At 49.3% G+C, this 27,492-nt stretch overlaps 1 protein-coding gene across 3 annotated transcripts in view; it reads right to left on the reverse strand.

Annotated features, from left to right (window-relative positions):
* The window catches only part of CDC20 (cell division cycle 20), a 200,844-nt gene that overhangs the window by 42,287 nt on the left and 131,065 nt on the right, over positions 1 to 27,492 (reverse strand). For all 3 annotated transcript variants that reach the window (XM_069642439.1, XM_069642441.1, XM_069642440.1), the window contains exon 10: positions 2,258 to 2,375. In XM_069642439.1, the coding sequence (XP_069498540.1) occupies positions 2,258 to 2,375 (118 nt within the window). The remainder of the gene's footprint in view (positions 1 to 2,257; positions 2,376 to 27,492) is intronic.

The following is a 27,492-nucleotide window of genomic DNA, read 5'->3' on the forward strand; positions in this document are numbered from 1 at the left end:
TGGCCTAAAGCTTTAGAACGATCCTCCGGACTCCCATGAAGCAGTACTGACCAAGCCCGACCCCTACCCCACCACGACCAAGTTGAGTGCGGGACTGCAGATGTGAGGAAAGTCCACCTTGACAGCCAGGAACCGCGCTCATTGCTATTTGCTGCACCGCAAGGAGCTGAAATGCGAAAGCCACTGAAAGTAAAGTTTGTCGGTTGGCAGTTTTGACAGTGCAGGCGTCCCAACGTCGTCCTCTTGTCCCCACAACTGAGGCCCAGTGAGATCTGCAGAGCTGCACAGTAACGGAAGTCTTCAGCTGCATTTTTCTTTACCAAGGTACTGTAAAACTTACCTCTTACTGTGGAAGTGCTTGTAACTTCTGCAATCATAAGTCTAATCAGCTTGTGGCCCTACATTTGATTCTTCAACGACTAAGAACTTGTGCAAAACCTTTCCATTTACCTACCTGAAGTGCTGCATACTATATGGCCTATTGACTTTGGCTTAGCCTATTAAATTGAATGACTTCTCTTGCTATCTGAAAGTATTTGCCCTGCTTAAGAATATTTGTAATTTGTTTTGTTCTAATAACCTTTGCCTTTTACAAACCACTGAGTATTCGTTATGCCAAAAGTAAGGTATTAACGCCCCCAGCACCCATGTTACTGAAGTCTCCTGTGGGTGTAAATCTGTGGGCCATCCCAAAAGGGCCTTGTCTGACCCAAAGAGTGTACAGTATTGAAGTATATTTGTGTGTTACTAGTATATTGCTCCCTTCTAAAGAAGGCTTTATAACTTATAATTATTGTGTATGCAAGAAACCGAGTGTAAGTGCATCTTTGTAACTCAACTACTGCTCACATTTCCCCTCTTGAGATGAGCCTGGCTGCTCAACACGCTACCAAAATTGTGTAGCTCAAGCTTATACCAAAGGTTGGGTTCCCTATACCTGTAGTCAGTTGTTTGTTGTGTTCCCACAGAGTACTGCATTCAAACTTTGCCCAACAACCACATTGGTACTGCCTCACTCCACTGCAACACCAGCATTTTGCTGCAAATGTTTGTCACTCACAATGTACCTACCCCTATTGGCCTTAAACTGTAAATTTACTTCACCCACTACTCAACTATGAGTTAGCAGCATTTTGCTGCAAGTATAATTTGGATCCCAACATCTTTGCATCCCGCAGCCCAGTGCTCAATTTGCATTCGTTAAAACTAGTTAGTTAATGCTAGGCGGGTTTACATTGGCTCCCTATTGATGCCAGGATTGAATACAGTCTTTTGATCACTCACAAATGCTTGGTGGCGTCAACTCCAGCATACCTGGTTGAAGTTGTATGGAGCAAACCGCTCAAATGAGATCAGATCTAACAATCTCAACCCATGCACGCGCAATCTGAATGACACCTTGCCTAGTAGGATCGTTGTCCTGTCCTCCCCGTGTTCCCCATCCCTTGCCTCGTCTTGAAACACTGGTGTATAGGCGCGTTATAAATGCCATATCATATTGACGGTGCTTCGATGTAAACTCACAGGTCATAAAGGTGTGTTTTTCGCAGCAACACCTAAAGCCTGGAGGATGATACCCCCTGACTTGAGAGCAATGAAAACAGAGAAGCTAAACACCTTGCTCTTGATCTCCCCAGTTTCCATTTGAATATGCCAACATGCTCAGCCCCCGGGAGTACTGTGAACTGTTCATTGTCTAGCACTTTTATGCCACCGGGCCATAAAGCCTTAACAGCATGGAGGTTTGTGAAGAGTGTTTGGCTGGAACCTGAGTAAATCAGGAGGGCGGGGGACACTCCAAATCATTGTCAAACAAAAGCAAGTCCTCTGCCCGCCACAGAACTTGCAAACCTATTTCAAATGAACCAGATCCAAGTGTCAAGGACACTACCACAGCAGTATCATTGGCAAATGTTGGAGACGTGTACAGCTGTGGATGGCTAAGGTGCAAAAGACTTCTGGATGTCACATGTAACTAGGTGTTGGCACAGTGACTACTGCAGCCGATACAGATCCTAGGCACACTGTTCACTTAATACCACTCTTCAACAGCAGGCATGACAGCCAACAAAAAGGCAGCCTTGCAGCATTGATCCAATCCAGTTAACCCACAGCTCAATTAATGTATGCATTCACTTAGCAGGGTACAAACGAAAGCGCAAACAACGATCTGCACAATGGCAGTTACTTGAATGCTGCAGACGCTATAATGCGAAATTCCCAAACACCGCCCCCATCGCCACTAATCCTTTAGTACCTTGAAGTTCTGTTACTTTAGTCATTGCGGGATATTTCCAGATAACAAGCTGATTCTGTGCAAATCCATGCCCGGAAATAAGTTCTTTGTAATTGCTGGACCAGAAAATTGAGCACACCTGCAAAGGTAAAAGAAAAGATTAAATGTCGTGTATGAGAGGATTAAGTAACTCACCTTTTGTGCAGTAAATACCAATCGTGGGAATCACCCTTCCTTGATGGGAGTAAAACTTTGCATGCAAATCGGTGCAGCACTTGATTAAATGGTTACATGGCCCAACCCTACGGTTGGGGGTCCCTAGCCTCATGTGTTTGGGGCTCAGAAGAACCTACACCCACGAGGCACCGCTTCTCTAAATGCAGCACCACTTCAGGGATAAAGTTGACAGAGCAGTCAAGCTATTTCCTGAATCATAGCAGGATGGAAAAGGTAGTAACAGTCCACTATTAAAGCATGCCCATGGAATGCAAATGCGTAAACCCCCCAATACTCTATTGGCTTTAGCAGAAACAGGAATTCAATGGGTTACAGGAGAGATTTTGGGAATAGTTATTTTGGTGGAGAAATGCAGAAGTCACTAGAAAAGTTGAAGCATTCTGTTTGTACACAAGGGTTTTCAAATTGACAAAATACCTATGCTTACTAAATGACGTAGCAAGGCGCCATGTCTATAGTGACGCAGAGTTGCTAAAGCATAGCTAAGTTAAACGCAAATCTCAGTTATACTTACTTTGGGCCAAGGTTATTCATGTCAAACATGAACAAATGATCTATATGGGAATTTGGGTAAAGCCAGTCCACTCTCCCTACTTCACAGCTGTTTGGGATTGAGTAGACTAGGCTGGACATGAAAAAAAGAGAAAGCTTTTCCCAAAGAAGGCACCATTTAAGGTTAAGAAATTGCCTTGGTTCACATGAGCATCTCTTCACGCCAGAGGCACTCTAGCATCGCCAACCGACCCTCCCAATTCTGCCATTTTTGCACAAGGCATGGGGTGCTGCTGGGAGGGTTGAGAAGGAGAGAAGGAGACAAGGTATATTTTTGTACTCGACCGTTCTGGTTATAGTAGTTTTTGTACCATACTCTACTACAATCACGCCTGGGTGGGACGCTAAAACCCCCAACAAGATGCCAAACCTCGTAATCATGTCAGAACAACAAAGTTTAATGCCCGGGTAGGGGTAGCAGGTCGACAGAAGTACAATTAGGCCACGCGTGCATCTAGAAACTACAAAGATAGTACAAATATATACTTTAAATGTCACACCATCAGTTGAAAAGGACCAACAATACACATTAAGAGGGTTTCTAGTACATTTCAAAAACGAACGCCTATACAAGGGCTATACTAACCCCACTGTCTACAGGCAAACACCAACATAAATAGAGGGGGGGGGGGGGGTTAGGAGAAACAGGATACCATGGAACCCAACATAGAAAAATTCCAAGCAATCTGCACAGCTAAGTGCAGCGGCCCAAGCACACATCCTACCCAGAGTTCATGCTGAAGACCCTAGATCTGGTTGCCAGTGTTGTGTAAGATTCTGTAGAGTCCAACTGGTGTGGGACTTAAGACGTATCTACTTGGTATTAGTTACCCAACTTTCACCATAGGTCTGTACTACACAAGTCGTTATAGTGGCTGAGCAGCCTGGCTCTTAGGAGGGGTTCTTTGAGCTGTAGAGCAGTACAATGAAATCAGTAGAAGTAGACAAGTAAACGCGTTCTATTCAAATTATATACAAAGCTAATGATTCACACTAACTTCTGTAGCAACTAACTTTATCAAGCGGAAGGGAATAGTTTACCTGTAACTCCATTTCTCCAGCATTGGTATCTTTCATGGATTCACATGCTTAGAATATTCCCCGTCGTCAGACTGGGACCCCTCGGTACATATATAGCCTTTTCCAATAGGAAAACTTCCGACACTTTTGTGTCCTATCTAGTCCTTTTAGGACCCGCCTACGCATGCTCCGTAGGCCGTCCCCGTATAAGAGGCCCGCCCCCGCGGTTCCCCTTCAGATTTCAGCCCCTCCAAACTAGGAAGGGTTAATTTTATCCATTAAATACATTACATTCCGGGGAGGTTGGCGGGCGCATGTGAATCCATGAAAGATACCAATGCTGGAGAAATGGAGTTACAGGTAAGAAACTATTCCCTTCTCCAGCATTGGATCTTTCATGGATTCACATGCTTAGAATAGATTGTATAGCAGTAATACTTGAGACGGTGGTGAGAATGTAATGTAATACCCTCAACATACTACACAATTCATATGTACAGTAGGAATAAGTTACCTCATAACCTTACCCACATAAAATGAACTGTCATTAAAAAGGTAGACAACAGATTCTCCACAGCGTGGAGCTTACCTTACTGAAACAGATGGCGCAGGACAGCTCTTCCCATCTGCACCTCATCCGCATGCTGCCTAGCAAGGCAGTAGTGGCGGGTAAACGTGTGGGGCACTGACCATGCCGCAGCTTGGCATATGTCTGTCAACGGAATTCCTGCCCACAAAGCTGTTGGAGGACATCGATCTTGTAGAATGGGCTCTAGGATGTCCTTGCAGTGGCCTTCCGCGGTTGCCTCAGCCAGTATGGTGTCACTAGAATCACCCGGCAATTGTATCTGCGTATCCACTGTATTGTTTTCCGTATGAGGGGAAACGGGGGGGAAAGCATAGAGGAACATGTCCGTCCATGGGAAGGAGAACGCCTCCCCCACCGACCCCTCTTGGGGCCATCTGCTTGCAAATTGCTCGCATTTCTTGTTGTCTTTGGTCGCGAAGGCGTCCAGAGGGGGTTGACCCAATTTCTCGAACACTTTCCTCAAGTGACCCGTGTCCAGTTCGCACTCGTGTATCTGGGCCATGCTTCTGCTGAGGGAGTCGGCTTGGCCGTTCCTCACTCCTGGAAGGTGATTAGCCACGAGGGAAATTCTGTGCTTCGCTGCCCAATGCCATGTTTTCTGGGCTTCTATGGAAAGAGTCCTTGATCGTGTCCCTCCTCGTTTCCTCAGATAAAACATGGCTGTTGTATTGTCGGTCAGTATTTGCACGCAAACTCTTGATGTGTGGTAGGAACGCCTTCAAAGCCCATCGTACCGCTCTGAGTTCCAGTACGTTTATGTGTAGGAGTGACTCCGTTGGAGACCAGCGACCTTGCGTTTGGAGAGCACCCATGTGCGCTCCCCATCCGGTTAGGGAACTATGTTGCTCTGAAACTCCGGCTCCTGTAGGGGCACACCGCCGTTCAGATTGTGGGAACTCTGCCACCACTGAAGGGTCCGACGTAGCTTGTCGTCGACGGTTATCCTGTCTGACCACGATCCCTGAGCCTGTGTCCATCGGTCCGCGAGGAATTCTTGGACTGGCCTCATGAATAGTCGACAGTTTCTCACCAGATGGATGCAGGATGCCATGGCCCCTAGGACCGAAACATACTTTCTCACTGAGATCCTGGTGTTTCGCCGTAGCCAGGCCGCTTGTTGAATGAGTCTTGAGGTCCTGTCGAGGGAAGGTTTCACCAGCCCTAACTGAGTCTCGAACTGTGCCCCCAAGAATACCAGCGTTCGATGGCCGCAGAGAGGATTTCTCGAAGTTTATGGCGAATCCTAGCCGTTGTAGAAGCTGCATGGTGGCTTGCAGACTTGTGTTGGTCGACGCTGGGGAGGATCCCCTTACCAGCCAGTCGTCGAGGTATGGGTATACGTGGTGGCTTTGCTTCCTTAGCCAGGCAGCCACTGGAGCCAGGCATTTTGTGAACGTTCTGGGGGAGGTCTTGAGCCCGAAAGGAAGAACCGTGAATTGGTAGTGAGTTCGCCCTATTACAAAGCGTAGGAATTTCCTGTGTTTGACACATTGGAATATGGAAATACGCGTCCTGTAAATCCAGGGACGCCAGGAAATCTCCCTTTTGAACTGCGCGGATCACCTCCTGCAGAGTGAGCATCTTGAATTTCAGGCTCTTTAAGGACTTGTTGAGATCGCGTAAGTCTAGAATGGGACGCCATTTGCCGTTCAGCTTTTTTACGACGAAGTATCTTGAGTAGACTCCTTGACCTCTGTGATGTTGGAACTAATTCTATCACGCCCTTCGCTAACATGAGTGTAACCTCTTGTTGCAGTACCTTCATATGGGACTGAGCGGTGCACGCAGGTGGAATTTGTGGAGGGTTGTGTTTGAATTGCAGAGAGTGTCCGTTTCTTATGGTGTCTAGCACCCATTGGTCCGTCGTTATCCTTTCCCATTCGTCGACATATGCTGAAACTCTTCCCCCCAGAACGGTGTGTGGTATGTCACTGCTGATCTTTATTCTGCTCGTCTCTAGACGACGGGTATGATGGTCGTTTTCTGGAAGACTGGAAGTTTCGTTGACGGTTAGCCGATTGTGAGGCACGTCCGTATCCCTGGGAGGGGTAAGCCGATCTGGCAAAGGATCTGTCTCCAGAAGAGAATCTTGAATTACCTGAAGCCCCTCTAAAGGGACAAAAAGACTTGTAACTTCTGCCACTCTGGAGGGCACCCAATGAACGTGCCGTGTCCGAATCTTCTTTCATCCCTTTTAGGGCCTCGTCCACCTTTTCACCGAAAAAGGTGGTCTCCCTCAAAGGGCATATCTAAGACCTTGTATTGCACTTCTGGCCTGAAGTAGGTGCACTTAAGCCATGACTGTCGACGCAATACCACCCCATTATTGACTTGCTTGAAGCCTGACTCAGCGAGATCCACCGCAATGCTCATTGCGTGATTTGAGGCTTCCTCACCCTCTCGGACCAGTAGCATCGCCGCCTTTCTCTGTTCTTCTGGAAGATGGTCAAGCAGCGGAGCTAGTCTGTGCCACATCTCCCTATCGTATCTGGCCACAATTGCCAGAGTTTGCGGCCTTTACTGTGGTTGCTCCCACGGAGAGCACTTTCTTGCCAAAGGCATCTTGGCGCCTCGCTCTCAGGAGTCGTCGTGCACTTGTGCTGTGCCTTTGCCTTCCTCGCTGCTGCCGCCGACACCACCGAGTCCGGTGTTGGTTGGGAGGATAAACACTTGGGGGTCGACTCTGGAGCCTTAAACTTCTTTTCTAGGCGTCCTTTCACTGCTGGTTCTGAGAATGGGTGTCTCATTGTCTGCAACCCCTCTTTCCATACATGGTCTAGTATTGGTATCGAGAACACTGACCTTCTCTTGCCCATGTGGTCGAACAAAAAACAATCCTTTTTCTGTTCTTCTTGGGACAGACCACATTCTTTGCATGCCTTCTCCATCATAGAATGGAATGACGCAATGTCGTCCGGAGGGGACGGGTGAGCTGGGCTTCTGGAGTTTTCCAACTCCGCCTCTGACTCCCAGGTAGGATTCCTGGAGGGGGATAATGAGATGACATGGCTCCCCTGTCAGACTCCGAATCTGGTAGCTCACCTTCCTCCTGTGCCAGTGTTGAGATTGGCGTGCGTGGGTGCGTCGGTTGACGGGACCAGCTCGTCGACGAGTGACTGTGGCAGGCTTGCCTGGGGTAGTCGCTGGTCCAATGACTGCAACAAGGACTGAAGCGTGGACAGAATATCCAACGACAGAACCGATTGAGGAGAGGGGCAGATACCGGTGTAACGGATGCCCTCGTCGACGTCAGCCGCTCGTAGCCCTAGGTCTGCTGGGCCGGCAACTCTCTCGTTCTCCGAGGACAGCAACATAGCTTGTTCTTGGAGCAAAGGCTCCGGGGGGGGTCGGGTCAAAGACTTCAGGCCTCCAGGCCTCCTGTAGGAACCCCGTCGACGCCATTGTCGACGGGACGGTGGATGCCCCCTGTGCCAGTGGCAGGGAGGCGGCCGATGACTGGACCGCCGTCGACAAAGACTTCGCAGGTGGTTTCGGCGGTCCCGCCTTCTCCACACTGTGCCCGCTTTTACTGGGCTCTCGACTCGTGGTCGATCTGTGATGATCGCCAGAGGAGGGTTTCCTTTCCTTCTCATGCTTTTTTGAGGATGATTTCTTTGCCGAGGAGTCTCTAGTGGAGTGACTTCCAGACGACTCTTTTTCCGACGGTCTAGATTTCTTCAGCGGTCGTTCCGACGAGGCCGCGCGGCGTGATGTTTGCCAACTGTGTGGAGCCCACCTCCGAGGGGGGGGGGGGGAGTGGGGGGGTATGCCCCCGCTCCATCATTCAGCCATGCCACCAGGCGTCGGTTCCGGTCTTTGAGGGTTTGAGAAAACCCCTTGCATATGTCGCAGGTATCCGCCGAATGGTGAGGGTGGAGGCAATATATCCAGTCCATATGTCCGTCCCCCTCGTAAACCTTTTTTAAGCCGCATGTCGCGCATGGACGGAACAGCGCTTTACCTGGCACAGAGGACATTATTACTCGAAATCCAATGACGCAACCTAGTACAAAACAGTAGGACAACACGAGGAGATCCCACTACTTTGGAGACGGTTGAAATCTGAAGGGGAACCGCGGGGGCGGGCCTATTATACGGGGACGGCCTACGGAGCATGCGTAGGCGGGTCCTAAAAGGACATAGATAGGACACAAAATTGGCGGAAGTTTTCCTATTGGAAAAGGCTATGTGTACCGAGGGGTCCCAGTCTGACGACAGGGAATATTCTAAGCATGTGAATCCATGAAAGATACCAATGCTGGAGAATTTCATGATTGTTATTCAAGTAGCAATAATGCAGTAAGTACATTCTTTCTGTACTAAACATTCCAGCATACAGAGTGACATCAGTTAAGGTCAATAGTAGCACTTACGGTTTCCATACAATATAACTGAAGCACTGTCACAATTTCTCCCAGAGGGATGTAGACATTTCTATCCCAGCAATAATGTAACTATTAAAACCTGTAAAGGAACAAGCACTGCCAAAGCCAGTAGGGTTCAGAAAGGATGCCTTCAGGAAGCCAGGACAGCCAAAGTCAATAGGACAGTTCTAGTTCCGATGCAATTTTCTTAGAACAAGTTAGGTGAACAGTCAGTAATTCATTGAATACAAATCCAGGAGCTTGAGTGTGCCTACCTGAGGTGACACTGTTAGACCTGCACAAGTGAATAGTAATTTAGAAAGACAAGTAGCACTCTCCAAGCTAGGAAGCACTGAATTTGGCTAAAGGAGGTTAATCCCAAAGCCCCAGAATACCTGTAAATTTAAGATGTTTCAGCTGGCTTCCTTCTTGATGCATGGCAGACCCTTGTTCCTGGTGATGAAATTAAGGATGTCTGGCGGGCTTCTGCGACAGCACTCTCCAGAGGCGCTCTGCAGCAATGGATTCCACTGGTTTCAGTGGCTTTGGTGCCTTTTTCTCAGTGCCAAAGAGAAACAAATATCTCTGGTAGGAATGTCCTTGGTCCCTCAGTCCTGGACAGAAAAATTCTTGCTTCTGGAGGTCCTTGAAGATGGCAAAGTCTTGGCCGGATTCGTTCGAGAAGTTGCACTAGTCAGTGGTCCAGGTACACCAGGTATTGGGCAATTGCAGCTCAGGAAAGTCAAAGCGATTCAGGTGTTGGCCAACTAGCCTCAGGGAGGAGGTCATCCTTGGCAGAGCTTCCCCTGTCGATGGGAAAACTGGGTCAGAACAGCTGCAAGGCTTCACTAGTGCTTTTGCGGTCCTGGAAGGTGGTGCAAAACCCTTGCCTTATATGCGAAATCCCATTCATTCACAGCATTAAGCTGTCAATGTTAAAGGACATTTGTACCGCGCACTATCACCAACGGAGTGGTCCCCTGGCGCTCTGAAGAGGGGAGGTTGAGTTAGTGGGAGGAAGCAGGAAAAGTGCAAGAGAGCAATGATGTGCTGTTGGCGGCCTCAGCCCGGTGGGTCCGTTGGCTGGGCCTGGGGTGTTTGCGGCCAGTAGTCGTGTACTGTTGTGCAACACTGTTTTGTTGCAATGTAGTGAAGTTTGTGCGGTTTGTTGTGCTGTAGGTTGATTGTTTCGTTTGGAGTTTGAGAGGTGTATGCAGAAAGGGAAATTGTTAGTGGGGTTGGTTAGTTTGCGTCTCTATCCTGAATTGAGGCGGTCGGCTTGCGTAGTCTCCCCTGATGCGGCTCTGTCCTGATCTGGGTCCGACTGGCATACAGGTTCCTTACTCCTCTGGCACCCACCTCTAACATGTTCACTTATAGCTCCCATTATCCTCCCTTCATACTCCTGTGGCCAGTGCACCTGGCAATGTCAACCTCTCAGGTAGTGTGGTGATTGCCAATATCTCAACAATTCCACACCACTGATACCTGGGGGTAACTAAGTGGTGGGGGAAAGTGTTGGTGGGATTGTCTGAGGTAGTTGACTGTCTCTGTGCGTGCCGCCTGTGTTCCAGTCTATCCGGTGTCACCCATCCAGGTCCAGTGGGAGTTATCCTCTCGGGTCGGGGATGTCTGTCTCCTTTCTGGTTTAGTCCTCCTTTTTCTGGTTTGGTTTCCAGATTTAGTCTGTGGTGTTGAAGAGCCAGGTTTTTAGCGATTTCCTGAATTTTAGGTGATCTTCAGTGTCATTTCTTTTGGGATGTTGTTCCAGGTTTTTGCAGCTAAGTGGTAGAAGGAGGTGCCTCCAAGTTTTTTCCTTAAGGTATGGTTTGAGTTCCAGGCAGATTTCGTTGCTTGATCGAAGGGGTCTCGGTTTGTAGACTCATTTTCTTTTGTAGGAATTCTGCTCCTTGTCCGCCGATTGCCCTGTGCGTTATGCACATTGTTTTGAAGGTGATGCGATGTTTTACTGGGAGCCAGTGTAGTGTTTTTAGGCCTGGAGTGATGGTCTCTTCTGGATAGTTTGAGTAGTCTTGCGGCTGCATTTTGGATCCGTTGCAGTTTCTTCAGGAGGTATTCTGGTATTCCGAGGTAGAGGCTGTTTGCATAGTCGATTTTTGACATGAGGGCGGCGATAGTGAGTGTTTTGTGCGTGAAGGAGAGGAAAGGTAGAATTCTTCTTGCCCTGTGGAGGGGAAAAAAAGCATTTCTTCACTGTTGCATTTATTTGTGGTTCCAGGGTTAGGGAGCTGTCCATTAGGACTCCCAGATTTTTTACTACCTCCAATGGTGTTGGTGCGTTTCCCCCATTTCCATAGGCCATGGGATGGTAGTTTCGTTCTCTGGGTCTTTGGATACGATCATGATTTCTGTCTTTCCTGGGTTGATTTTCAGGTTGTTGGCATCCATCCAGTTGAAGACTTCTTTTAGACAGTCGGTTAGGGTTGAATGGTCGGTGTCTTTGATTTTGTAGATGATCTGTGTCATCTGCGTAGTTGTAACATGTAATGTTGCATTTTTGAAGATTCTGATGACCGGAGTCTGATGTTGAAATATAGTGGAGATAGTGAGGATCCTTGTGGTACTCCAGTCGTTAACTCGTGGAGTGGATTTGAAAGGTTTTATCCATACAGTTTCTGTTCTGTCTGCTAGGAATGATTTGGTCTAGCGTAGTGATGAGTCCGTTATGCCTATGTCTTCTAGTCTTTTGGTCAGGGTGTCGAGGTTAACTGTGCCAAAGGCTGCGGAGAGGTTGAGCAGAATAAGGGCTGAGGTAGAGTCAATCACAGAGGTAGGGGTGGGGGGATGGGTTGTCCTCTAGGACAGCCACCAGCCCAATTGGAACTGGTTTTGGCTAGGCATTCCTACAAAGGCCAGTAAAGTTGTGGGCTCCTCCCTCACTTCCTGCCTTCCCAGACACTGGAGCCTAGGCAGGCTTCAGAGCTGAAGTTCGCCAAAGGCAAAACACAATGGACTCAAAACATGAACAGACTGAAAATCCATGGCGGGAAAAAGAAAACTGACATTGGTAAAATGGTCACCCATGGTTGCTGTAGTGCAGCCGAGAAATCAGCATGCAGATACATGGCACAACAAGGTAGTAATAGAAACCGCCATTAGCCATTCCAGTGAGTAACAGTAACTCCATATCCCACTTCTCATGATACTATGTAGCCCCAGCACAAGGTGGTGTGCTGGAACCCCAAAGGACAAAGGTAAGAAGAACAAAGGTTATTCTACTATTCTTGGGAACTGTAGTTCACAAAAGAAAATATTTAAACGTTTAGAGTAGTCCCAGAGACTACTCCGTGAAGCTGCACAAAGGGTGCTGTGTCACTATATTGTATTTATTATGTTTATATAGTGCTTTACTCAAACGCTGAACATTTTAACTGGATACATAAAACATAAAACAGAAGCAATTTACAATTATGAATCAAAACAACAAAACAGTAAGTAGAGCAATTAAACTGAAAGGGAGGAGGGAGAGTAGGGAAGTAGACCTGGGACGGAAGAAGGGGGGTGGAGAAGGAGGAGGGAAACAAGGGGAATAAGGGCGGAGGGAAGGGGAGGTAGAGGAAGGGTTTCATGGCTGGGGAAGGAGGAGGAGAGATTTAATGGAGGTGCGGAAGGAGGAGAAGAGCGGATTGAGAGAGGTAAGGAGTTCCAGTGCAGGGGGTGCTAGGAGCTGGAAGGAGCGGAAACGGGAGGGGGCACAAGGGGATGAGCAACAGTGAGAAGGAAGTGGTCAGCAGAACGAAGGTAACTAAAAAAAAAAGCAGATGCCTAGGGAGTCTACCAGACTCCATTAAGACATAAGGAATACAAAATCTTATTTGGGAGGGGGGGGGGGGGGGAAAGGCGCACTCAGGTTAAAATCAAAAAGGTCCCAGATTCCACCAAAGGACTGGGGGTCTAAGGTTAAAGGAAATTGTCACCCAAATTGAATTCTCCACAACACTAGCACCTACCATGGCATTGTGCAGAATTTAAAGGGAAATGTATCTCCAGCAAACAAATCTACAATCCAAGGCCTACAAATTCCCCATCCATTTACACCACCTGGGGGCTTCTAACAGTATTAATGGCCAGGAACCAAGAACAAAACATTAAGGACAGTGAAAATGGGACCACAATACATTTTACCCAAAGATTACAAGACTCAAGCAACATCTCTGCAACACCACTTTCCAGTTACATTTCAGGTGGAAATCTAGACTTACTAAATGTAGTCGGTGCAGTATAAAAAAATAGCAAAGCACTGAAATGATTCATTAGTCCAGAGGTCTCTGAAACACTGGGAGATTCAGCAAAATGGCCATGGACTACCCCAGAGTCACTTTAAGGGGAGTTCTAGTGTGGGTTCAAGTACTATAGGATAGAATGTGAAAGGTTAAAGGCCCATTCACACCAAAGGAGTTGGATAGTTCTACCCAACAGGTGCAAATGCTGCAATGATCCAAACCCAGGATAGGTCACAGGAGACCAAGAAAGTATTCAAGTGGTCAGAGAATGGACCCCCCCAGAAGGTGTTGCAGGACACACGACCCACCACGCCCCTATTCACGTCTATGGAGAATTATAGGAATGACCAACACAGACCAGTGGGATAGACAGGAGTGAATAATCCCCCTTCCAAGGACCCCAAGGACAGTACACAAGTTGGTGGTTTAATACAAAATGGCTCCAGGGACATGAAACAATCTGGCATGTAGATGGCTCTTCTCCCCAGGTGTGGTGTCCATGGGGTGGTACTGCAGGTTGTGTACACAGATGCAATGACCATTCCCAAGGCCATGTAGTTTCAATCCACGTACTGCAGGAAAAACCTGAATATTCAGCTCCCAGCAGAAGGCCAAACATGCAGTAGCATAGAAGCACGCAGTTCTGCTAGTGGCACCCTCTACAACCCAAACCGAAGATCCGATGTAGTGAACTGGTATCACTCGACTCATACAGCCACCCACAGCCAAGCGCGAAAAGTGACACGTACTGGTAAAACAGCACAGAAAAGGTCCAAAAATGGAGGGCTTGAAAATGACGGAAAAACGGTTCACCAGGTCAGACTAACCCACCAACTCAAGTTCCAGGAACATGGATGCAGCAAGAGCGAGTGTAGGGTAGGGCAGAACCCATTAATTTGAGCATTTGTTTGGCATCTATAACTCAGAATTGAGATTCAAGGCACCACAGGTTAAATGGACAGGGAACATGTGAATTAACAATGGCAAAAAGCAAATATACATTTCAACTAGGCCTCGAGTGTAGGAGATAGGAATGGGTGGGGGGAATGGGCAAGTGCTGGTGGGTGCCCAGGTGGGAAGTGCCAAGCAGAGCCAAGGAGGATGCCTCACGCTAAGTGCTAGGGTGGACGAATCCCAAGGGTGGGAAGCACAGCTGCCAAGCAGGGACCCACATGGGCCAGTGCAGTGGGAGAGGCGGTGGCGGCAGAGCTGCCATCTACTGGTTTGAGGGCAAGGTAACCTATGGGATGCATGAGGACCAGGCCACCCAGCTCCGTGGCAGTGGGGTAGTTGCAAGGTTAGGTAAAGCGGTACATCAAAATTTGAGATTACTGGACTTAAGGAGGTCCGGCTCAAGCTGAGGGGGGCAGGGAGGCTGTTCCACAAGGAGGCACCAGCTGAAGAGACCTGCATCCCCACCCCACTCTCCGCTTGGAGAAGCGTTTGACAATCATTTGGAATTTGAGGAGCAGAGAGCTCTAGCAGGGGAGGATTTAGGGATGAAAAGTTGGAGACCGCATGTTCCCAGGCCCTAGAAAGCGTTGGATGATGCAGCCACAGGGAGCCAGTGGACAGAATCTAGGGCTGCCAATATATGTCCCTGGGCTTGAGGCAAGGTACAAGTTACTTAACTGTTCTCCAGTATGGGTCTGGCATGGTCACATGCTCATTAATATTCCAGTCAGGCTGGGAATCCTCAGGGAAGAAACAAAATCAGTTTAATTTCTGAGCTGTCTTTCTCCCAACAACTAATCACTGGTCTCTGGGTCATACTGCCCCCAGCCAATGACTGCCCTCTACCAAAGCCCCTCTGGCAGCCATCTTCAGATTTTTACCGCACATTCGAGTTGCGGGAGTCCTTGTGCTTAGCTCTCGAGCTTTTACTGCTTATTGCGTTTTCTGCATCACGACCCAGGGTTGTTGAACCTGCAGGCTTGTCTCCTGCAGCACTAGAGTGGAGGGTACGAGATCAAGGTGACTGCAAGGAGGTACTTAAGTGCTACAGACATAAATGGAAGAGGTTCACTGTCTGTGCCGTGCACAGAAGATAAACCCTCTACGGAATACGGCCCCTCAAGTGCTGCCGTACCTGCCGTCACTAACCAAGGCTGGCGCACGCCTCCATCAAAATTCATCTGCCGGCTATCTCCCTATACCAGAGCTCTGGGGTGGTCGTCGCTGTGGTCCCATAGCCCGGTTAAGGAGTTCATGAAAGGACTTTTTCGCTCATTCCCACCGGTGAAGGCTCCGGCATGTAAGCTCAATGCGGTGCCGTTATCTATGCGACAGAGGAGCTCCAAAGAGGACAACTCCTTCCCTTTGGCTGGTGGGAACCACCAGTCCCAAGACAAACTTTGAAACTAGCCATCTCCTGAGGTCCCAGAGCTGCAGAAACCCCAGTACCAGGAGACCTTCTAGCCCATTTCCAGTGCATCGTTGTAGAAAGGCTGAATCCAAATCTTTGCTGAGCCCATAAGGACACAGATCCAATCCAACTCACCCAGAGCCCCTCTCCAGAGTGTGGGACTGCAGAAAACAAAGATTGACCTGGAGATCCATGTCCTTTGTTGGTGCTGCTGAAAAGCAGTAAAAAAAACTACAGAGAAAACCAAGAAGTTGCTGAAAGTCGTGCTACAGGTCCTTGCCCGAGACACTGTCCATTGTATTCATCACCAAACCAAGGAATCCAGAGGTGCCACATCGCAGAGGAGCCAACATGAACACTTTCTTCAAACCAAAAGGTAATGTGTTGTTGGGGGGAGGGAGAGGGGGCTGGGCAGAGGAGATGCTATTGCTTACCCAATTCCAAGAAGTCACTCCACATCGGCGTGCTCATAGGCATGCTCATAGGCAACCCCCTCTGACTCAAGCTGCTGCTGGTTACCACCCTTCGGTCTGTTTTTAGGTCTCCATTGTTGGTTGCCAACTTGCTGCTTCATTAACTTTAGGCACTGGAAGAAGTCCACAGGAACTCTTCATAATTCACTGTTGGTCAAGAATTCAAGTCCTCTACGAAAATGCTTTTAGCTAGGGGTGCATTTTTGGACAAAACTCACCAGGTGAAGAAACCGCCTCTAGAACCTTTAACTAAGCTCATGTTGCACTAACCACTTTACTCCCTTTAAGTGACTTTCCTATATGTGCTGAGTAAATGCGTTACCGTATGACCTGTTGAAAACCGCAATGAGTGTGCAATTACGTATAATACAATAACAGTCTTTTCCCGTTCTAAAGTTGCTACAAATGTAACCACAAACCAAATAAATGCACTTTCAAAAAGGTATGATCTAGTATTCCTAAGTTCTACCGTAAATGTCTGAAGTATTTAAAGTGATTGTGGTGTAAATCTTATAAATGTATCTTATATAAAAACATGTGCAAGTGCTTCTTTGTTCCCGTCTAGCCAAGATTGAGAGTACTTGCCTACAACTCACATCTTCCCTCTTAAGGTAAGCCCGACTGCTCTGCCACACTACCATGGTCCCTGAGCTAGTACAGACTGATGCTAAGCGTTGGGGGGCAGGGGGGCATCTACAAAACACTGGGATACAGTAGGACTTTATGAAAACACGCTTAACAGGCGGCCAGAGGGTAGGAGGAAAATATGGCACAGGTGTCCCAATGAGAAGGATGGAACAAGTTACTTACCTGTAACTATTTTTCTCCAGCATGGGTCTGGCATGAGTCACATGCTCATGAACATTCCCAGTCAGGCCAGGAATCCTTGCCGTTTCACTTTCACAATCTCCCTCTCTCAATTAAACCAATCACTGCCCCCTGGGTCATACTGCCCTCTCCCCAAGCCCTTCTGGCAGCCCTCTCCAGATTTGGTAAGCACTTAAAGTGGCAGTATGACGAAGAAGAGCTGCAGCGGGGACTGCTCGCATGCGACTCCATGCTGGAGAATAGTTACAGGTAAGTAACTTGTTCCTTCTCCAGCATGGGGTCTGGCATGGATTCACATGCTCATGAATAAAAGAATACATAGCAGTACAATATTACACAACCACTGGAGGTGGCACAGGCTCACCTTCAAGCAAACAGGTTGCGCAGCACACTGCTTGGCCGACCCAGGACTCTTCCCTGGAATCACTGTCGATGCAGTAGAATCTTGTGAAGGAGTGTGTAGCTCTCCACGTAGCAGCCCTGCAGATATCCAGCAGGGGCACACCAGACAGGAATGCAGTCATTGCAGCAATAGCTCTGGTTGAATGGGCTCTCGGATGGCTGGCCAGCGGTCAGTTAGCCAATCAGCGACAGTGCGATACAGCCAGAGTGGTACCTGAAGATGGAAGCCTTGGACAAGTCCGTCCCATGGTGCACAGGTCAAAAGTTCAAATAGTTGAGACGTCTTCAGGAAACCTTGTGCATGTGCATGCCACATAGAACTTCAGAGCACAAGCCACATCCAGCAAGTGCAAAGTTCTTTCAGCCGAGACGAAGGCTTCAGAAAAACACCAAAGGCTTGTTGAGGTAGAATTCTAAGGGAAACTTGGCATGAAGGAGGGGTTCGTCTGCAGCACCACCCAGGAATCTTGAATAAGGGTGTTTGCAGGATAGGGCCTGGATCTCGCCACCCTCCTGGCAGAGGTGATGGCCAGGAGGAAATCAGTCTTCCACGAAAGCCTTGTCTGTCAGTACCACGTTGAGTTCCCACGCCCGGGTAGGGGCCTTCACTGGCGGAATGATCCAAACAGTCCTTTGAGATCTCCTTGACAAGACGGTGGGTCCAAATAAGACCGTCCTGGAGACCTGGTGTAGCGTGGGATAGCCACCAGATTCATCTATAGAGGCATGTGCCAGCCCCGCCTTGGCCAAGGACAGGTACACAAGAATCTAGAGCTGTGACCCTCCAAAGGTTAATTTTCTGTGTCCAGCACCACGTCGCAAACATTTCCACTTGTGCCTGTAGCACTTCAGAGTCGATGACACTCTGGCACTGGCAAGGACCTCCCTGCAGTCCACTGGCAGCTCGTATCCTCCAAATTCTAAGGCTGCAGGAGCCAAGCCTTCACGTTCAACGATCCTGGGTCTTGGTGCAGGATTGCACCTCTGGCGAGCAGCTCAACGACCACCGGCAGCTTCACTGGGGGTGACGCCGACATGCTGAGAAGATCTAGGTACCCAATCTGCCTAGGAGAACCCGTACAGAGAGTCAGCAATGGGGTTCTTGACTCCCGTCAGGTGGAAAGAAAGAAATTAGGAACATTGCTTGGGGAACCACCCAGTGCGTGAAGTCCTGCGCCTATGGGGAGCACCAGGATTGGGTTCCCCCTGCTTCCTGATGTAAAATAGTGGTGGGTTTGTCCTTGAAGACCCTCACCACCTTGCCTTTGAGGGACAGAAGGAACAAACTGAGGGCCTATAACACCGCTTGCAGTTCCAGGATATTGATGGAAATCCCTCTACTCCGAGACATCCGGTGTGGGCTCCCCAGTCTTCCAGGGAAGCGTTCCTGGTGACAGTCTCCTGGAGGGCTCTGGAAATCCAGGCCCCCCCCACCCCTCCCTGATGCTGGCGTGCACACCCCACCACCTTATCGCTCGACGGAACTCCTGGTCGAGAACTCTGCCCTGCTCCCAGACACCTGTACCCACTGAGAGTCCAGGAATTCCTGAAGGGATCGCATCCGCAACCTGCAGAGTCTGATCAGGTAAATACAAGACAACATCATGCCGAGCAGAACCTTGATGGTCCGCATCGTGGCGATCTTCAGTGTAACAGCTGGAGCACTTTGTTAGGATTCCCATTTATGTGCAATTTTCCCTCCGGTTGTGGAGCCCCCCCCCCCGCCAACTTTTTGCTGATGTTTAACACCATAGTCTGACTACCAGAGGAGCCCAGCCTTGCTGCACTCCCATGGTCTTTTCGCTCACTTATGGGTAAACCGACATGCCCTTAAGACAGTCAGTATTGGGCGACTTTATTCATTTATTTGGCGCCCAGCAGCCCAAAGGCATTGTGGCGCTGTTACAGACAAGCTTAGTTACATAGTACAGTGTGTACTTGCAATGGGATAACAGATTGATCACACAGAGGGAGGAAGTGAGATGAGGGGGTGGAGGAAATTTCAGTTGTGGTTTTTAGCATTTTCCATAAGGGAGGTCTCGGCTCCGAGAGGAATGGGTAGGGCATTCCAGAGTTTAGGGGCCAAGTATGGGAATCCAATCCCACCTGCTCTAGCCCTGTTAATGTGAGGGATGTATAACTGGTTGGAGTGGCAAGTTCTTATGGGGCGTGCAGAGGTGGTTCTAGCAATGGTTTCCGATAGGTAGGGGCTGAGATCGTTAAGCACTTGAATGTGATGCGATCTCTAACAGGGAGCCAGTGTGCTACCTGCCTGGCTTGTGTGATATGGTCTCTTTTGGGAATGCTCAGTGCTGCTCTTAAGGCATTGTTCTGTGTGGTTTGAAGTCTTTAGATTTTTTTTTCCCACACTCCAGCAAGGCAGGACTTGCAATAGTCTAGCCCCAATGGTAGCTCTAGCTATTGCCAGGCAGTTCGGTTTGGACAGGAGTTTATAAGTTTGGTGGTGTGAGCTGAGGCAATGGCGCTGACCTGCCGGGTCATGGATAAGGTGGAGTCTATGTAGACACCCAAGTCTTCACTGAGGAGGAAATGGGGATGATGGCATTAGCTATACTGAAATTACAGTATTGGTTATCCAATCTGGCTAAGGTGGCTTTGGATCCGAGAGTGAGGATCTCAGTCTTATCCCCGTTAAGACAGAGGCCATGTGGAAAGGGAAACGGTCCTATGTTTTATTTTTATTTTTTACATTTATATAGCACACAGACAGCCCAGGGGCATTGTGGCGCTGTTACTTGCAGCAGACTTAGTTACATTATGCATACGTTACAGCATTGGAGGGCAGCGATCTAATACAAGTTATACATAAGACGAACATCGTTATATCAATGGGTGTCCTGAAAAGGATAGGTGATCAGGCGAATAAGGTGGTCTTCAAGGTTTTGCGGAAGGTGGTGAGTGATGGTTCAGCTCGCAGGGCGGTGAGGAGGGCATTCCAGTGAAGGTCAGCTAGGTAGGGGAAGCTGGCGCCACCTACTCTTTTCTTTTTACCATGGGAACGGTGCAACTTTTTTGCAACATGTAACAAGTGTACACTGTACCTTCCACTACAGTACGCTTTGGTGTATTAGTCATTTTGAAAGCCCCTAGATACTTTAAGAAATGTGTCTTGACAGGGCTGGTGGCAGCTTTCCTGCCAGGTAAACCGAGATTACCGCATTTGGCACGAATAGGTGGCCTGGCTCCAAAGTGGCCATGCCATGAGGTTTTGTCCTGTCCTTTGGTCATCTTGCCCAGGTCAACCTGACCCAGGCCAGTCCTTATTTGGGCATGCATTCTCCCACAAAAACGCCAAGCTTTCATGGGCTTCTGCATGCCTTGTGTGCCACGGTACCAGTCTCTGGAAAGCGACTACCGTGGCCTTGACTCCGACAGCATGGGCATGCCTATTAGCGGGCAGTGGTTTTTGCTGCCCCTCATAAGCCTCCTTGATGGCAGCAACCATCCATCCATAGAGGGCTTGGATGCCAGATAACCCGGCCTTAACCCACCAAAACTGACAAACCCGACTTGCGGAAGCTCTTGGTCCTGCCAGATAGAATGTCAGAGCGCGTCTGACATCCAGGCAGTGCAAGACCCTTTGAGCATCGCCCTTAGGATCAGCAAAGAAGGTAGTAACACCATCTCCTCATTTAGATGGCAAGAAGGAACTACTTTAGGTACAAATGCAGGGTGCGTTCTCAGGACCACCTTATCTTTGTGGAACGTGGTGTAGGGTTCTGAAGTCACCAGAGCCTGGGTCTCGCTGACCCTATGGGCAGACGTGAGGCCAACCAACAGGGCTATTTTAATTGTGATCAGTCTGATGTCTGGACGCCATTGGTCCCAACATCTGGAGTTGTTTCTTAATGGGTGGGGTAAGGCCTGCCAGATGAGGTTTAACCACCAGGTTGGAGGAGACTAGCTCCTCAGAGTTCCTGTAGGCACCCATAGCTGCTAGGTAGGTGCAGTACGTGTCTATTTTCACCCGAGTGTGCGAGGTGTGCAAAGAAAGCACATCGTCCAATGTGCATGAAGGGGGTTTGATCTCAGCCCAATGAGAAAACCTAGTCCATTTACTCTTGTATTGGCTCCTTGTAGCCTTGCTTCAAGCGCCATATTTCTAGGTTAGCCTGAGACGGGCTCAGATGCTTCAGCGTCACCTGCTCAGGAACCACACTGCTAGGGCTTATTTCTGTGCAACTGGGTGGATGACCATGCCGTGCTGCTGCAGGAGAAGGTGAGCTGGGCCCAGCGGCAGGTGGATGGGAGGCCTGTCCGAGAGGCTGAGGAGCAAGGTCTCATCGGCCACCAGGGAGCCATCAGAGCAATGCGGAGGTGACATGACTATCTTGCAGATCACCCTATGACTTGGGGAGTTGGAGGGAAGGCATATGCCATTCCACTGCATCTGAAAGGATTCGCCCAGGGAGCCAGGGCCTTGCCAGGATGTGAACTGCAGGCACTTCCTGTTGGAGCTCGTGGCAAAGAGGTCCACCTGAGGATGCCCTCATCTGCTGAAGAACCCCAGCAGGACCTGGTCTTTCAATTGCCATTTGCAATTATCCACTCCAATGATCCTGTAGATCCAGGTAGATTTCGTTCTCCAGGGCCCATTCCCACATGTTGACTGGTAGGGTGCACAGTGGGGGAGACCTGGTGCCACCCTGCTTGTTGACATAATACATGCTGGTGGAGTGGTCAGTCTGGATGAGGACAACCTTAGCCCCAATGAGCGGAAGGAAAGCTTTGAGAGCTAGCCAGGTAGCTTTCAGCTCCAGGCAGTTGATAGGAGACCCCTACAGGGACCAGACTCCATTGACACTGGTCGTCCAGCATAGCCCCCCCCCCCCCCCCAGCCTTCCAAGGAGGATTCTGTGTTATGTGGTGATAGTGACCCCAGGGAGGGTGGCGGGGGGGAGGGGAGGCAGGGAATGAGGGGGAGAGATGAGATGCCGGAAAGGCCTGCCCATCCTCAGGTTGCAGTCCATGGACCACCAGGTGAGTTCCGGGTGGAGTGAAGGAGGAATGCTGACAAGTTCTGCTTGGGAGCCCCGCCCCGGATTCAATGAGGCTGTGAAGTGCAGCTGTAATCAGTCTCGTGGGGGTGGGCGGGGCAGCCAGTAGGACTGCCGCTAAGATCCCCATTAAATGCTGATACCACCAGGCCGAGGTGATGTCTCGGCTAAGGAAGTGGCGTCCGGCCCTCTTGATGGCAATGATCTTGTCCTAGAGGGAAAAACAGTCTGAGCCCGTGTCCCAGATGAGGCCCAGAAAGCTCAGGTTGTGCGTAGGCTGAAGCAGACACTTGAGGTTGATAGAAAAATCCAGTTTGTGGAGAGTGGTCATGAGAGCGGAGGAAGTGTGATGCACCACCTCCAGGGAGCTCGCCCTGACGAGCCAGTCATCCAGGTATAGGTAGACATGATGGCCTTGAGGAGGACTGTATTCATTAGTCAGGTAAATTCCCTGGGGGCTGAATTGAGGGTGAAGAGTAGGACCTTGTATTGGAAATAGAAGCCCATGAACAGAGATAGTATTGATGAGGCTGCCAAATCGGGAAGTGTAGATGTGCGTCCTTCAGATCCAGGAAGCACATCCAGTCTTCCCTGCAGTGTCTCTGCTATGACTGACCGTAACCATCTTGAATTTTTGAAGAGGGAGGGATAAGGGGGTTGAGAGGTCCAACAACTGAGGCCAGCCTGGTTCTTTTGTATGGCGAAAATTTGCTGGGAGGTTGGGACTTCCTCCACTGCCTGGCTTGACAAGCGACCAAATTGACACCAGAGTTGCTGTCCCAATCTGTGGGAGTGGAGGAGTGAGGAATTGGTAGGTGGTACCCCATGGATACTACGGACAGGATCCAGGGGTCTGCAATCTTCTGACACCAAAACTGTGCATGAAGGGCAAGCCTGCCCCACACCGGCGACACATGGACCCGGAGCAGCCTGTCATGCCGCTCCCTCTGAGGCTGTCGTGGGGGTGGGTGGGGGGTTGTCGAGTGGAGGAAGCCCTCGCTACACCCTTTTGTTTGTGCCAGTGCCGATTCGGAGAATGGTCTGGCTGTCTAGACCTCAGTTCTTGGAAGCCCCAGAAACCTCTGAACGCCTGCCCCTTATTGAAGCGTTGATGTGACTGGGCGTACGCCTCAGGCGTGGCCTTCGTAAGGATTGACTTCAGTCTGGGAATTGTTTTTTATCAAATTCCTCATCAGTGGTGGAGTGCAAGGTCACTACACTTCAATGGAAGGTCCAATATGCGTTCCTGGATGTCTGGGTGAATTTAGTAGCCCCAAGCCAGGCAGTCCTCATGTCCATGGCGATGCATATGGCCCGGCCAGAGGTGTCCATGTGGGACACGGACTCCATGATGTCCTGTGCCACCAGTGGCCTCTGCCAGCCCTGCAAGCATGCTTGGCTCTGCACCAGATGCTCTGGAAGGAATTAGGCTATTTCCCACCAAAGTAACGGCTGCCAGCATGGCATCTGCATTGGGCCGACAATGGTGCTGCGAGGCGTTGGAATCCAGCTTCTTTCCGTAAGCCTCCAAGATAATCTCCTTGCCTAGCAGTGCCGAGGATGAGGTGGCTGAGGACACAGGCTTTGAGTAGAGGGACGCCATAGCGATCACTGAATAGTGCGATTGAGGGTGTGCCGATATCAAGTATGGATCCCCTCCTTTTGCCTATACTTGGCACCAATTGACAGGCTGGGCCGAGTGGCATTTTGGCCAAGGCGACAATGTCCTTCTGCATCCCTGTTCTAGGGGGTGTGGAGTGAGGACCTCGACCAGTACCCCTGCCTCCGGTTGTTAGACCTCAGGCTGAGGGGGGGCCCCCAAATATTCTGCCAAATCTGCAAGCTGTTCATGGAAAGCCTTGGCCGACGGTGTTTCGTTGTCGTCCTGATCTGTGTCCACCAGGGTGTCCGACTGGTCTGGAGTGGGTGGAGGAGTGCTGGGCGCCGAGGGCTGCAGTGTGGGAACCCTGTTGCTGGCTGGTGTGGAACCGCCTGAACTGTGGGAGGTAGGGGAGCTGGAATCGAAGGAGCCGGCAAGGGCAGCAGGGGATGCACCGGGCCTGCAGCGCTGGAGCCATATGAGTAATGACTAGGCGCAGGGGCCGGAGGGAGCATGTCCTGATCACATCCCGAAGGATGGACCCCCATCTGAAGAGATCTCATTAGAGAGGAATTTTTCAAAGCACCCGTCCTTACAGGTTGGTGGGCTGGCAAGTGATGTTGACAGGGTAGTGGGCTGCTGGGGCCGGTGCGTACTCTTCTAGCCTGTTTCAAGGTAAACCTGTCCTGCGATGCAGATTGGAGGAGCTGTAGGCCACGTACCTGGTTTACACCCGTCCCCCACCTTGTAACTCGTTCTCCCACCTGCTCAGTTCCTAGGGGTGGTATCGGACGAGCAGCCATTTTGTCTGGTGCTGTGGCCATCTTGGCGACCAGCATGCCACGTGCCCAAGTCATGGTGCTTGGCTCACTGGGCCTGGCCTCCACCAGGACTCGGTGGTGGCGCATGAGACCTACCCTGCACCTCAGGACGGGGCTAGTAGGCGTGTTGCCCTCGGGTGTACACCCAGTGTACAAAACCAGCCCTGGTTGGCCGGCTGGCTGTCCTAAAAGGACAGCCACCCTGCTGTGTGATCGACAGCCTAGGCTGCGCATGAATGCGAAAGCTTGCTTTAAAAAAATAAAAAAAAGGGGGGGGTCTTTGGGACGAGGAGTCTACCACGGGAAGAAACACCTGAGGTAGAAATCGCGAAAAGAAGCCCGCTGAAACCTCCTGGACCTTGAAGTATCGTGGGAGCCCTGCTGCTGTGCAGACAACCTTTTTCAAGTTGAAAAGCTCCGGAAGGGAAGACTTCTTCCCTTGGGTTAGTGTAACCAACTAACCCAGAGACAAACTCCACATTGATGCAATCCCAGACTTGCTGTGCCTCTTTGCTGCAGAAGCCCAATGCCAGGGGTTCAGTATCCATAACAGAGTGCAATGTCTGCCGCATAACAAATCTTGCCAAAAGCTCCAGAAGCCTCCTTAGGACACTCCAAAAGCAGGATACCCTGATCCAGCGCCAGCTCCTCAGAATCCAGGACCGAGGTAGCAAGGAAAATCCAACCAGAGATTTGTTCTGCATCAGTGCTGTTTGCGAAGTGCTGAAACCACGAAGTGCTGCTGCATTGAAGAGAGCCTGTAGCTGCCGACAGCAGCCCTCCAGATGTCCTCACTCTTATCCCAACGACTGAGTACCAGGAACTAGGGTCTGCTTGGCTGCAGCAAGACTGAAGAGAAGTGATTCAGAGGCGCACTTAACTTGTGCAGTCTCACTTGAGATTTGCACCTGCTTAACTTTCAGATGATTTCAACTCCCCTTTGCACAGGCTTAATAGCTTGTGTTCCTACAGTGATTTTCGGAGACTTGTAAAAAAGACTTATCCAAGAAGTGCATCAGAACTATCGACTTTGGCCAAATGACTCGCTGTCCTGGCTTATTAAAAAAGGCACCTCTGAATCCATTGACTTTGGCATTGCTGGTCCCTCAGGTTGAAATTTGTTGACCACCTGCTGGGAATGACTTACCTAGACTTCATTGGAGGATTCCCATTGCCCTCACATAAGTAATGTTCTATCCTTTCTATTTTTCCTTAACCCTTCCTTTCTGAAACTAGTCTAAAGAGTATACAGGTGTTCTATAGTGATGCAATTCTATCCTGGTTATTGAAGTCACTTCAGTGTGTAGAAGAAAAGTATTGGCATCTCCAAAGAGTATTCACCAGCTTTGATTTTGAAAAGTAATAAGTTTGCTTGACTGTTACAAGCAATTGCCTTTTTAAAGAATGCTTTACTAAAAAGTGTTAAATATTTATAACTGAAATCTTTGAGTGCAAGTGTTACTTCATCACTTGTATTGACAGATCTCATTTGTACAGCTCTACAATTCACATTTACCCCTCCTGATAGGCCAGATCTGTTGCGTCACTGAATGTCTGCATTCAAGTTTAGCAAATCAATTCTTGTAAGCATCTTGAATACTTACCTGTATATCATCTAAGTTCACTATTGAACTGAGTAATGCTTAAGTTTTACTGTATATGTGAATAAGTTTACTTAGCTGTAACTGTACCCAGATGCCTTTGTGTTTAAAAGAATATTTTTATAAGGCTACTGTTTTAAGTATTTTTAAAAAAAACAGGTGTGCCATGAGGTCTTTGTACATTCCTACAGCACTTCTCCCGCCTAGACTAAGCCTGGCTGCTCATCCATTTGTTACCAAATATTTTGGTTAGTTCAGGCCACAGAATTGGAGCCCTGTACACCAACTGTGGGTCTTACCACAGGTGGGCTTTACACCATAGGCAAGCCCCACCAATTCCTCAACCACAGAGCCAAGGCAGCTTGGATATCTCTCTCCACCAATTGATGGGGGATGATTGGGGGGGTTGAGGCAAGGCCACATTCTCGAAAAAAAAAGTAGCAACATTTCACTATGAAATGAGTCCCTGTAGGACATCACCTCTGGAGGAATTACTAAGAAAAGACACCATAAGTCTCCTTCACCATAGAGTAAGACGACAAGTGCCACAATCAACTCCTTGATTGGGACCTCACTTTTTGCGCCAGGAAGAGTCTCGGCTGACTGGCCATTCTCGCCTACTTTGAAGATGACTGATGCTAACCTCCCAACGCCAGTTCACCTCTACGCTCCGAGCGCTTTATCCGTCATGGCCAGACAGGACCCACAGTCGTCGGTACAGTACCAGGAGCCCAGACATCACACATATGCAGTGACGATCCCCAATTGACTTTTCTGACCCGATGACATGGCATTTCTTGAAACCCGACTTGGGCGTCGGAGTTGAAGACATTTTCTCACGAAAATCTCACTGAAGCGCGCCATAATTACTCCAAGCATAAGCTCGGAAAACTGAAGCCAACGGGCACTGCATGCGCCATTTATGCCGATTAAGTCAGTGGCCGACGGAGGCCCTTGAAGGACACAACATTGCATACAGCACCCTCTGTTTTCCGAAGCAGCAAAGCTGGAAAGATACATCATCATAAGATTAGGAATACATGGGTTGACACAATCCATTTGCAACCTACTTCTGTAGACCTGCAGAACGTCATTCATGCACCCAAAACAGAGTCAACCTTCTCTGCATGCCATGTGCTTTC

Source organism: Ambystoma mexicanum, chromosome 1q (genome assembly GCF_040938575.1).
Source record: "Ambystoma mexicanum isolate Mex_15411 chromosome 1q, UKY_AmexF1_1, whole genome shotgun sequence".
Lineage (NCBI taxonomy): Eukaryota > Metazoa > Chordata > Amphibia > Caudata > Ambystomatidae > Ambystoma > Ambystoma mexicanum.